Raw genomic sequence first — 13,614 nt, 5'->3', positions numbered from 1 at the left:
CCTCCTCCTCTCCCCTCCACCCCTCTCCTCCATTTTCTCCTTTCCTCCTCTCCCACAGAGAGCCAGCTCCTTCCGGGGAACAACTTCACCACAGAGTGTAACATCCCAGGGAACTTCATGTGTGGGGACGGGAAGTGTGTCCCAGGCGGGTGGCAGTGTGACGGACTGCCCGACTGCTTCGACAAGAGCGACGAGAAAGGCTGCCGTGAGTACAGCTCCCTTTCACCATCTCCACTTTCTAATTCTCTCTCATTCTCTCTCTCTCTCTAAGCATTTTAAGGGTTACCAGAGACCAGGTTTAGTCCTGCGCTTCTTGCTTCTCCCCTTCTTTCTTGTCTAGCCCCCCTCACTCCCATCCCCCTATCCAACAAACCCATAGCCCCAGTTTAGCACTTGGGGAAACTTAATACCATCAAAGCAATGGACGATTACGCCTGTGTGTAGAAATAGCACATTATAATACTACTGTAACACCACGGTAATATAATCCAGTAAAGTCATGATCCTACTAGTGTTGCTTGGCTTTGATCTTTATTGAGCTTTCGTCTATCCTGCTATCTCTCTCGCTCTCGCTCTCTCGCTCTCTCGCTCTCTCTCTCTCTCTCTCTCTCTCTCTCGCCCCTCTATCTCCGCTCTCCCCCCTTTATCCCCCCTCTCCACATAAAGATGGGAATGTTGATAAGCATTGACTTTGAGCTCCTGACATATTTAAAGAGGCAATCAGCAGTAGAAACAATAACAAAGCATTTCCCCACCCCTGTTTTGGTAAAAAGCAGAGGGATGAGGCTGGAGAAATGTAACCACTCTCAATTTCATAGACAGAGTGATGGATGCAAGAACTGACCATCCACGATATCCAAATGATAGTTTTAGTCATGTTTTGGGCCTATATACAGTGTTTGTAAACAAAGTAAATGTACACAAACATTGGAGTAAAACAACCTTATATTTTGGGTTCTGATGGGGTAAGTCAGTTTAACTAATATATATAACTGTTATATTCTTCAAGAATCAATGGGTACATATCGTGAATGTACAAGTACAAAAATGGATGTAGCAATTGCGGATTACCCCTTTAAGGGGAACTCCCATCTCAAGTCGATGCATCGACACCCCCACCACACCCCGTCTCATTCTCCCTTCTTAAGTGAATATGTCTACAAGTATCCCATTTCTCTCTCTCTCTCTCTCTCTCTCTCTCTTGCTCGCTCTTGCTCTCTCTCTCTCCCCCTCTCTTCATCTCCAGGTGGGTTTTCCCCCTCATTCCCCTCTGATGACTGTTACCCTACCTTTTACTCACCTAATTATTTTTCTCCAATTAAGGAACATGTTTCCTCCTCATGTTGGGTGGGACGGGTGTTAGGTCCCTGCCAAACATCTACTCACCCCCTTCCCTTCTGGTTCTGCTGAGACTTTAAGACGCCTCTGGGAAATGTACATGTGGCTCAGCCCCAGTTTACACACCCTCCTAACTCTCATAACCCAATGCTCACACACACACACACACACACACACACACACACACACACACACACACACACACACACACACACACACACACACACACACACACACACACACATACACACACACACTGCCCTACCCCTTGTCCTCTCCTTCCATCCCTTCTTCGCCAACACTCTCTCTGTTTGCTGTGGCAGCTCAGGAAGTCACCAGACAACTCAAATTGTGCCAACGGGACCCTGATTCCCAAGATGACACGTCACACTGGAGTTGTTCATGGATTGTTGTTCTCTCTTTCTTTCTCTCTATTTGTCTCTCTCTATTTGTCTCTCTCTATTTGTCTCTCTCTTTGACTCTCTCTTTGTCTCTCTCTTTTTGTCTCTCTCTTTTTGTCTCTCTCTTTTTGTCTCTCTTTTTGTCTCTCTCTTTGTCTCTCTCTTTGTCTCTCTCTTTTTGTCTCTCTCTTTTTGTCTCTCTCTTTTTGTCTCTCTCTTTTTGTCTCTCTCTTTGTCTCTCTCTTTCTCTCTCTTTGTCTCTATCTCTCTCTCTCTCTCTCTCCCTAATCCTTTCTACTCTCTGACTACCTCTCTCTCTCTCTCACTCAATTTTCCTCCTCCCTCCTTTCCTCTCTCAGCCTGAGGTCTCTGTAACCCATCTAACCCATCCCCTTCACTTCCATCACTTCACCTCCTGGCCTTGGCAGAGCAGACAGGTTAGGTTAGGCTTGGTTCTTCAGACAGCTCTCTGCTCTGTCAAGAGTTTTAACCTCACCATTGCACTGATGCTAACGTGCAGTGATCACCTTCGTATGAAATCATTTGAATTGATGCTGAAACAATGTGAATGGGTTCGCATGAAGTTACTCTAATTGACACTGAAGCCGAGTGGATGCATTGGTATTAAAATACCTTATAGATATCCCTACTCCTTTGTCGGAGAATTTAGTTGTTTTTGTCTGTCTCCTCCTTGACACACACACACACATACACACACACACACACACACACACACACACACAGACACATCAAATTTTGTTGACCTTACAGTGAAATGCTTACTTACAAGCCCTTAATTAACAATGCAGATTTAAGAAAATACCTAAAAAAAATACATTTGTTAAAGATAAGAAAAACAAGCAATTAAAGAGCAGCAAATAACAATAGTGGGGCTATATACAGGGGGTACCGGTACAGAATCAATGTGTCAATGTGCGGGGGCACCGGTGTCGATGTAATTAAGGTAATTATGTACATGCAGGTAGGGTTATTAAAGTGGCTATACATAGATGATAACAAAGAGTAGCTGCAGTGTGGGGGAGGGGATAAATAGTCTGGGTAGCCATTTGATTAGCTGTTCAGGAGTCTTATGGCTTGGGGGTAGAAGCTGTTTAGAAGCCTCTTGGACCTAGACTTGGCTCTCTGGTACCGCTTGCCGTGCGGTAGCAGAGAGAACAGTCTATGACTAGGGTGGCTGGAGTCTTTGACACTGCCTGGTATAGAGGTCCTGGATGGCAGGAAGCTTGGCCCTGGTGATGTACTGGGCCGTACACACTACCCTCTGTAGTGCCTTGAGGTCAGAGGCCGAGCAGTTGCCATACCAGGCAGTGATGCAACCCGTCAGGATGCTCTCGATGGTGCAGCTGTAAAACCTTTTGAGGATCTGAGGTTCCATGCCAAATCTTTTCAGTCTCCTGAGGGGGAATAGGTTTTGTCGTGCCCTCTTCAACACTGTCTTAGTGTCCTTGGACCATTTTAGTTTGTTTGTGATGTAGACACCAAGGAACTGCTCCACTACAGCCCCGACAATGAGACACGGTCAGGTCTCTGACGACGTCCCTATAGGCTGTCTCATCTTTGTCGGTGATCAGGCCACTGTTGTGTTATTAGCAAACTTAATGATGGTGTTGGAGTTGTGCCTGCCGTGCAGTCATGAGTGAACAGGGAGGACAGGAGGGGACAGGAGGGGACTGAGCAGCTCAAAAGCCGAGGCGATAAGTAGTAGCGGGTAGCAGTTCTTAACCGTGATGTCATTGAGACCCTAGTAGTCGATGTACGGGCACAGAATTTTGTCCTTCTTCTCAACAAAGAAGAAACCTGCGCCGGCGGGGGAGGTGTATAACTGTATAGTCTCACTGTGGTTTCCGGACACACGCGGGTGAATAGGAGTAGTATTGTGGGTAACCCTGCCTATAGAGCGCCCATTCAGTGCTCTAACGTCCAGGGGACTGGAGTGAGGCTGAGTGGGGATGCCCAGCTCAGACACCAGGGTGGCATCCATAAAACTCTTGTCGGCCCCAGAGTCCTTGAGAACCCGGAGAGATTTAGACTGGTCACCCCACAGGAGGATGGCATGGAGAGGGGTGCGAGTAAGGGCAGAAGAAAACCTCTCTGCATGGCCCACCAAAGTACTTGTACCGACTGATGAGCCTGGTCTCTTTAAAGGACAGGTAGACACATAATGACCGGCAGTTCCACAGTACAGACAACTCTGGGTGTTAAGTCTGCATAAGCGTTCGGCTGGAGACAGCCTAGCTCTGCCGAGTTGCATAGGCTCCGAAAAAGGCGAGTCAGCAGACCTCAGAAATTCTCGGCAGAACTCTGGTAAGACCGGATCCTCTTGGGGATGTAGACACCAGTGACTTCCAAAGTTCCTCTAGGGCAAGGTGAGATCCTTGGGCGAGCAATTGGGACCGGAATCGGACCTACTCTCCCTCCTACGTTCTCCTAGCCGGCCATCGATCCGGATGGTCAAGGCGATGAGCAAATCGAGATCCGTAGGCAGCTCCCCGGCTGCGAGCCTGTCCTTAACCTCCTCCGATAATCCATGAAGGAATGTGTCAAACAGGGAGTCCGGGTTCCAGGCACTCTCGGTAGCCAACGTGCGGAAAGTCCAACGTGCACATAGTCCCTCACACTGCGGGAGTCTTGGCGAAGCTGAAGTAACTTCCGGGCTGACTCCCTCCCGGACAACCGAGAATCTAAAACTTTTTTTCACCTCAGCCACGAAGTCATCTAGGCTGAAACGCATGGCAGATTGTTGTTCCCACACCGCAGTAGCCCAAGCGAGAGCGCTCCCGGACATTAGCGTTATGAGATACGCTATCTTTGAGCGGTCCGAGGGGAAGGACAAGGACTACAGCTCGAAGATTAGGGAACACTGGGAGAGAAACACCCGACGGGTTCCTGACCCTCCAGCGATGCAATCTGGAGTAGGTAAGCAGGTTTCTCGGGAAGCCGGGGTGGCCTGGAGAGACGCACTGCTGACAGGGGTGTTACTGGGGGGCTGGGATGCTACTGTCGTGGCTGGCGGCCGCACAGATAATTCACGGAATTGCTCCAGCAATGTATTCAAAGCACAGTCATGGCGGTCTGCCAAGGTCTGGAATCCGTCCATAAGACCTAGGAGTAACTCCTCGCGTCTCCCAATGGTGGCTCCTTGAGTGAAGATGGCGTTGCGGATCTGGTCCGAGTCCGTTGGGTCAGTCATGGCCAGTTCATACTGTCAGACCTCAGGATAAGACCCAGATGCAGACAGTTCGAAGTAACAAAAGTTTATTACAAAAATAGAGGGCAGGCAAACGACAGGTCAAGGGCAGGCAGAGGTCTGTGATCCAGATCAGAGTCACAAGGTACAGAACGGCAGTCAGGGTCAGGGCAGGCAGAGGTCAGTAATCCAGAGCAGTGTCACAAGGTACAGAACGGCAGGCGGGCTCAGTGTCAGGGCAGGCAGAACGGTGAAAACTAGAAAACAGGGACAAGAGAGAAAAACAGGAGTACGGGTAAAACGCTGGTAGGCTTGGTGGGACAAGATGAACTGGCAACAGACAAACACAGGGATAAATGCACAGTGGATAACTGGGAAAATGGGCGACACCTGGAGGGGGGTGGAGACAAGCACAAGACAGGTGAAACAGATCTGGGTGTGACAGTTATTGCACACCATGCACCATTATGTGACTTATTAAGCACATTTTTACTCCTGACCATGTTAAGGCTTGCCATAACAAAGGGGTTGAATACTTATTGACTCAAAACATTTCAGCTTTTAATTTTCTATTAATTTGTAAAAAGTTCAAAAACCTAATTCCATTTTGAGAAAAGGGATACCTAATCAGTTGCACAACTGAATGCATCTTCTGAATTTAACCCAACCCCTCTGAATCAGAGCAGTGCGGGATTAGTCAACGTCTTCGGCATCCAGGGAGAAGTTGTTGTGGGGGTTAACTGCCTTGGCCAGAACAGATGATTTTTCCATCTTGCAAACTTTCAGTTACAGGCCCAAAGCTATTAACCTCTAGGCTACCTGCCGCCCCAGGGTATTGTGTGTAGGCCAGTGACAACAAAATATACATTTATTTCATTTAAAATTTAGGCTGTAACAACAAAATGAGGAAAAAGTCAAGGGGTGTGAATACTTTCTGAATACACTACTTTGTATCCCTCATTTACTGAAGTGTTTCCAATATTTTGGCAGTTACCTGTAAATACACACACAGACATACACACAATGCCTGAGACACCGGGCGCAAGTGGACTTTATTATCCTGCAATAGATGGTTGTGTCACCTGACATCTCCAGTGACTGCCCCTCCAAATTCCCAACAAACGTCCCCGCTCTATCATATGTGGCTGGCTGTGTGGCTGGCTCTCTGTGTGGGTAGGACGAGGAGAGAAGAGCTTCATTATAGCTGCTGGAACTGATATACACTCCGATTCCTCTTGTCTACCCACTGGGAACAAACTGGTGGAATCCCAAAAAAAATTCAATGTATTGTGACGTGGAATCCATGTGGAAAATAAATTGGATTTGCAAAAAGTCATCAATGAAATTGTACCTTTGAAACAACATCAGATCTTCAACGTTATATTCACTATCTGAAAAAAAATCTATTGTTTGGGCAGTATCTCCTACTGGAGAGTTGGCCTATCTACAGCTATCCCTTTGGTATCCATCCAGGGTTTTTTTTTATTTTATTTTTATTTAACTAGGCAGGTCAGTTAAGAACAAATTCTTATTAAGAATGATGGCCTACCAAAAGGCCTCCTGCAGGGATGGGGGCCTGGGATTTAAAATAAATACAATATAAATATAGGACAAAACACACATCACAACAAGAGTGACAACACTACATAAGGAGAGACCTAAGACAAAAACATAGCAAGGTAGCAACACAATATGACAACAACATAGTAGCAACACAACATGGTAGCAGCACAAAACATGTACAAACATTTTTGGGCACAGACAACAGCACAAAGGCCAAGAAGGTAGAGACAACAATACATCACACAAAGCAGCCACAACTGTCAGTAAGAGTGTCTATGATTGAGTCTTTGAATGAAGAGATGGAGATAAAACTGTCCAGTTTGAGTGTTTGTTGAAGCTCGTTCCAGTCTCCGTAATCTAGCATGGGTAGGATGGTCATCTGAATCAGGGTTAGCTTGGCAGCTGGGGTGAAAGAGGAGCGATTACAATAGAGGAAACCAAGTCTAGATTTAACTTTAGCCTGGAGCTTTGATATGTGCTGAGAGAAGAACAGTGCACCATCTAGCCTAATTCCCAAGTACTTGTGTGAGGTGACTACCTCAAGCTCTAAACCATCAGAGATAGTAATAACACCTGTGGGAAGAGGAGCATTCTTCTTACCAAACCACATGACCTTTGTTTCGGAGGTGTTCAGAGCAAGGTTAAGGGTAGAGAAAGCTTGTTGGACACTAAGAGTGCTTTGTTGGAGAGCATTTAACACAAAATCCAGGGAGGGGGCAGCTGAGTATAAGACTGTGTCATCTGCATATAAATGGATGAGAGAGCTTCCTACTGCCTGAGCTATGTTGTTGATGTAAATTGAGAAGAGCGTGGGGCCTAGGATCGAGCCTTGGGGTGCTCCCTTGGTGACTGGCTGTGGCTGAGGCGGCAGATTTTCTGACTTTATACACTGTACTCTTTGAGAGAGGTAGTTAGCAAACCAGGCGAAAGACCCCTCAGAGACACCAATACTCCTTAGCTGGCCCATGAGAATGGAAAGGTCTACCGTATCAAAAGCTTTGGCCAAGTCAATAAAAATAGCAGCACGACATTGCTAAGAATCAAGGGAAATGGTGACATCATTGAGGATCTTTAAGGTTGCAGTGGCAAATCAAATTAAATAATCAAATCCAATTATATTAGTAACATGCACCGAATACAACAGGTGTAGACCTTACAGTGAAATGCTTACTTACGATGCAGTTTTAAAAAATACGGAAAGGAATAATAAACAAAAGTAACAAGTAACAAGTAATTAAAGAGCAGCAGTAAAATAACAATAGCGAGACTATATACAGGGGGGTACCACTACAGTTTAATGTGTAGTTGAGGTAATATGTACATGTAGGTAGAGTTATTAAAGTGACTATGTATAGATGATGACAACAGAGAGTAGCAGCTGTGCAAAAGAGGGGGGCAATGTAAATAGTCTGGGTAGCCATTTGATTAGGTGTTCAGGAGTCTCATGGCTTGGGGTAGAAGCTGTTTAGAAGCATCTTGGACCTGGACTTGGTGCTCCGGTACAGCTTGCCGTGCGGTTGCAGAGAGAACAGTCTATGCCTTGGTTAAAAAGGCTGGAGATAGGCTTGGTGATGATAGGGGCAGCAACCTTAACTTCTTGCGTCGAGCCATCCCGGATCCGGGATCGTGAATACAGCCTCAAGCTCATTACCATAACGCAACGTTAACTATTCATGAAAATCGCAAATGAAATGAAATTAATATGCTAGCTCTCAAGCTTAGCCTTTTGTTAACAACACTGTCATCTTAGATTTTCAAAATATGCTTCTCAACCATAGCAAAACAAGCATTTGTGTAACAGCTAGCGCAGCTAGCGTAGCATTTAGCGTTAGCATCAGCAGGCAACATTTTCACAAAAAACAGAAAATCATTCAAATAAAATCATTACCTTTGAAGAACTTCAGATGTTTTCAATGAGGAGACTCTCAGTTAGATAGCAAATGCTCAGTTTTTCCTGAAAGATTATTTGTTTAGGAGAAATTGCTCCGTTTGGTGCGTCACGTTTGGCTACCAAAAAAACGAAAATTCAGTCTTCAAAATGCCGAACTTTTTTCCAAATTAACTCCATAATATTGACTGAAACATGGTAAACGTTGTTTAGAATCAATCCTCAAGGTGTTTTTCACATATCTCTTCATGAAATATCGTTCGTTGAAAGCCTCCTCTCTCCTCTCAATCACTGGATGACTGCGTGCAGCTTGTAGATTACGCACCAATTTAGACAAAGGACACTGGGCGGACCCCTGGTAAATGTAGTCTCTTATGGCCAATCTTCCAATGATATGCCTACAAATACGTCACAATGCTGCAGACACCTTGGAGAAACGATAGAAAGGGCAGGCTCATTCCCGGCGCATTCACAGCCATATAAGGAGACAATGGAAAACAGAGCTTCAAAAATTCTGCCCATTTCCTGGTCGAAGTTTCATCTTGGTTTCGCCTGTAGCATGAGTTCTGTGGCACTCAGAGATAATATCTTTGCAGTTTTGGAAACCTTAGAGTGTTTTCTTTCCAAAGCTGCCAATTATATGCATAGTCGAGCATCTTTTCGTGACAAAATATTGCGCTTAAAACGGACACGTTTTTTTATCCATAAATTAAAAGAGCGCCCCCTATATCCAAGAAGTTAAAGAAGAAAGGGTCTAAAGCATCTGACCCAAGTTTAAGGAGCTCCTTTAGCACCTCGGACTCAGTGACTGCCTGCAGGGAGAAGCTGTGTAGCGGGGTAGGGAAAAAGAGGGAGAAGCATCGGGGATAGTCACATTGGAAGAGGTGGGAGATGAAGAAAGGTTGGACGGGCAAGAAGGCATGGCTGAGTCAAATAGGAATCCTGACTTAATAAAGTGGTGATTAAAGAGCTCAGCCATGTGCTTTTTGTCAGTAACAACCACATCATCAACATTAAGGGACATGGGCAGCTGTGAGGAGGAGGGTTTATTCTCCAGGTCTTTAACTGTTTTCCAGAACTTCTTGGGGTTAGACCCACAGAGAAAGAACTGCTCCTTTAAAGTAACTAACTTTGGCCTTCCGGATAGCCTGAGTGCACTTATTTCTCACTTGCCTGAACGATGGCCAGTCAGCCTGAGTATGCGTGTGCCGAGCCTTCCGCCAATGCAACTCTTGAGGTGGAGTAACTCTACAAGATCACGGTCAAACCAGGGACTGAACCTGTTTTTAATTCTTATATTCTTTATGGGGGCGTGTTTGTTATCAATACCACTGAAAATATTAAAAAGGAAAGTCCATGCGTCTTCGACAGAGGAGATCAAGCTGATTCTATTCCATTTTTACAGAGGCCAGTTCATGAAGGAAAGCTTGCCTATTAAAGTTTTTAGCAAGCGTCTATGTCAAATCAGGACAGGTAATTTCACTGAGCAGCCATTATGAACACAGGTACAAACAGTTATCACTAAGGTTATTACAGAATAACCAGTTCCAGCCCTGCTTAGCTTTGATATTTGTCACTGACAACTACCAATGTGCTTATCGTGAGAATGATTTTAACAAATGAATAGATTCACTGTTGCTATCGAAGTCATTCCAATGGGTAGTTTTAACAGAGAAAATGAAATGTAACCATACCTTTTAAGTAAAATATATAATCAATGATAATATTTAACTGTGTTGTAGTACTCGAGTCCTCAACTTGGACTCGACCATTGGTGACTCTGACTCGGACTCGCCTTCTCGACCATTGTTGACTCGGACTCGCCTTCTCGTGACTTGTATTTGCTTGGACTGGATAGGCTTCTTTCATAAGCAGAATATTAGCTAAACTGAGTGCGCAGCGCATCGATGGTTCTGTTCTCTAGCAGTGGGAAGGAAGAACACACAGTCTAAATCAGCTGGTGAGCTGCGGGGGAGCAGGTATAGATTGTGGGCAGGCAGGCTCCACTCCGACTCCACCTACGATCATAGGCTAAACATCGTGCAAGAGACTCATTTGCTTTCCTCATAATCACCAGTCAACAGCCTACTATTTACAGAGCCTTCAGAAAGTATTCACACTTTTACTTCTTCCACATTTTGTTGCGTTACAGCCTGAATTTAAAATGTATTCAATTGAACATTTGTGTCACTGATCTACACGCAATACCCAATAATGTCAAAGTGGAATTTTGTTTGTAGAATTTCTTTTAAATGAATAGATTTAATTTAAAGCTGAAATGTCTTGAGTCAATAAGTATTCAACCCCTTTGTTATGACAAGCCTACAGTAAATAAGTTCAGGAGTAAAAATTTGCTTAACAAATCACATAATAAGTTGCATGGACTCATTCCATGTTCAATAATAGTGGTTAACCAGGTTTTGACAAGTCTCCCTTTAGTCAACCTACACACATATCAGTGGGCAATTATAAAAAAGTGAGAGCTTGACTTACAATTTATTTATGCAGTAAATAAGAAATTAAACACAGGTATTGAGTAAAACTTTGGAGATAGTGATGAATAGTAAATTAGTTGTTGTTTTTTCATGAAGTTGTGGCGATATACTGTGACTCCGACTCGAGCACTGGAGAATTTGGACTCGACTTGGACTTGAGGTTTAGTGACCCGACTACAACAATGCTATTTAGGTCCATATAGCGTTTGCGAAGTCATTAACAGCTGTTGTTTCAATTTAACCCAGGGTTCAAGAATAAGACTAAATCAAATCAAATATATTTAAAGTGCATTTAAAGATTGATTAGATGCAGTCCTATTCTTTAACTTAGATGTTTGTTTGAGATGGAGACGTGAATCCAACATGTCAATTATGCATTTGTAAACAAACTGGATGCTTTTTAAATACTCGAGCCGACATTGTGAAAAATCTGTCGATTTGCCCTTGAGCAAGGTACTTAATCTTAATTTGCTCCAGGGGCACCGTACTACTATGACTTACCCTTTAAAACAAAACATTTCACGGCACCTATCTGGTGCATGTGACAATAAAACATCTTTATGAAGCACAGTGAAAAGACATGACGTTGTTGTATAAATACAAAATATCTGACATTGTATTCCCATTTTAACTTTGTTGTGTTTTAAATGGTTGAAAGTGCAGTGATAACCCATTTTAATGACTACACCAAAAATCAAACATTGTTTTCCAATTGGGATTTGGTTGTTCTATTAGATGGTTGAAAGCAGAGTGATAACACATTGGGGATTCAACAAATGTTTCGTTTTTTAGTACAAACCTGTGGTTTAGAGCTGTGCCTTCACTCAACATGCACTGTCTATCCACCCCCATACCAGTACTACACATGCTTTCCACTTCTGCTTGTCTCGGTTCTTCCTTGCTTATCTGTATGCATGGCAACCCTTATCACTATGACTACCATTAGTGTTAACCTCGCTTCCTTTCTGCCAACGCAGCAAACCGGAAATATGTGTCACCTGCGATATGAGCTGCTGCTAGTTTGATAGAGAGGATGTTTGCCACCTCATGTTTCATATCTCTAGTTGCGAGGCCATATCTATGATTCTCTGTAGGGCAGGGTTCCCCAACTGGCCCCTCCAAGTTTTCTGAGCAAAGAAAAACATTTCAAAGTTATTATTAGAAAATAAAAAAAAGACTGTAAAAACACCAGCATATCAGCTCCAAGTGATTTGAATCTGTTCCAAAGTATTTCCATGCATAATAGAGAGTTCGTTTGGGTGGTATAACGTATATACCGTATACCGGGGTATTTGGAAATAGCCACAGGATTGTTTTTCAATATCACCAAATGCTGACTTTTTTTACTCTATCTTCATATTTGTAGCTACTTTTTATGCAAACACCTGCAGTCTACTTGTTTAATACGTTAGGAGATAAAGCAGATCGCGTTCTTCATTTCACCTGTCACATTATTTTACATTATGAAGCTTACCGTAGTTCCCCAGAACAGTTGAGCCAGTCACGTGCTTGTTTGTAAATAGCACACTGGTAGAAGGCAGGAGCAGGTGAGTCCAGCTGTGTATTGACAGGGGTCGTGTTTTAAATTGAAAGTCAAGAGTGTTTTTGTGCTTCACTAGAAGTTTTCCTTCACAGAAAATACATTAAAGCAACGCATTCGGCAGAAAATAGCTTCATTTTCATCAGATGACAACAGAAGTGCAACGCTATTTGGCTGGCAGCCACACAAGTAAATGAGCCTACAGTGAAAAAGTTATTGTCCTGTTGAAAAACAAATGATAGTCCCACTAAGCGCAAACCAGATGGGAAGGCGTATCGCTGCAGAATGCTGTGGTAGTCATGCTGGTTAAGTGTGCCTTGAATTCTAAATAAATCACTGACAGTGTCACCAGCAAAGCACCCCCAAACAATCACACCTCTTCCTCCATGCTTCACGGTGGGAACCACACATGCAGAGATCATCTGTTCACCTAATCTGCATCTCACAAAGGCACTGCGGTTGGAACCAAAAACATCAAATTGCACTCATCAGACCAAAGGACAGATTTCCACTGGTCTAACATCCATTGTTCATGTTTCTTGGCCCAAGCAAGTCTCTTCTTCTTATTGGTGTCTTTTAGTAGTGGTTTCTTTGTTGCAATTCGACAATGAAGGCCTGATTCACGCAGTCTCCCCTGAACAGTTTATTTTGAGATGTGTCTGTTACTTGAACTCTGTGAAGCATTTATTTGGGCTGCCATTAGGCTGGTAACTCTAATGAATTTATAATCTGCAGCAGAGGTAACTCTGGGTCTTCCTTTTCTGTGGCGGTTCTCATGAGAGCCAGTTTCATCATTGCGCTTGATGGTTTTGCGACTGCAGTTGAATAAACTTTCAAAGTTTGACTGACGCATTGACTGACCATCATGTCTTAAAGTAATGATGGACTGTCGTTTCTCTTTGCTTATTTGAGTTGTTCTTGCCACAATATGGACTTGGTCTTTTACCAAATAGGGCAATCTTCTGTATACCACCCCTACCTTGTCACAATACAACTGAATGGCTCAAACACATTAAGAAGGAAAGAAATCCCACAAATTAACTTTAAACAAGGCACACCTGTTAATTGAAATGCATTCCAGGTGACGACCTCATGAAGCTGGTTGAGAGAATGCCACGAGTGTGCAAAGCTGTCATCAAGGCAGAAGGTGACTACTTTCAAGAATCTCAAATATTGCTTAC

At 43.9% G+C, this 13,614-nt stretch overlaps 1 protein-coding gene across 2 annotated transcripts in view; it reads left to right on the top strand.

The window, feature by feature from the left end:
* The window catches only part of LOC112252507 (low-density lipoprotein receptor class A domain-containing protein 3), a 121,818-nt gene that overhangs the window by 58,953 nt on the left and 49,251 nt on the right, over positions 1-13,614 (top strand). For both annotated transcript variants that reach the window (XM_042323232.1, XM_024423781.2), the window contains exon 2: positions 59-205. In XM_042323232.1, coding sequence (XP_042179166.1) covers positions 59-205 — 147 coding nt within the window. The remainder of the gene's footprint in view (positions 1-58; positions 206-13,614) is intronic.

This window comes from Oncorhynchus tshawytscha, linkage group LG06 (genome assembly GCF_018296145.1).
Source record: "Oncorhynchus tshawytscha isolate Ot180627B linkage group LG06, Otsh_v2.0, whole genome shotgun sequence".
Lineage (NCBI taxonomy): Eukaryota > Metazoa > Chordata > Actinopteri > Salmoniformes > Salmonidae > Oncorhynchus > Oncorhynchus tshawytscha.
This window is presented reverse-complemented; position numbering and strand designations above follow the sequence as displayed.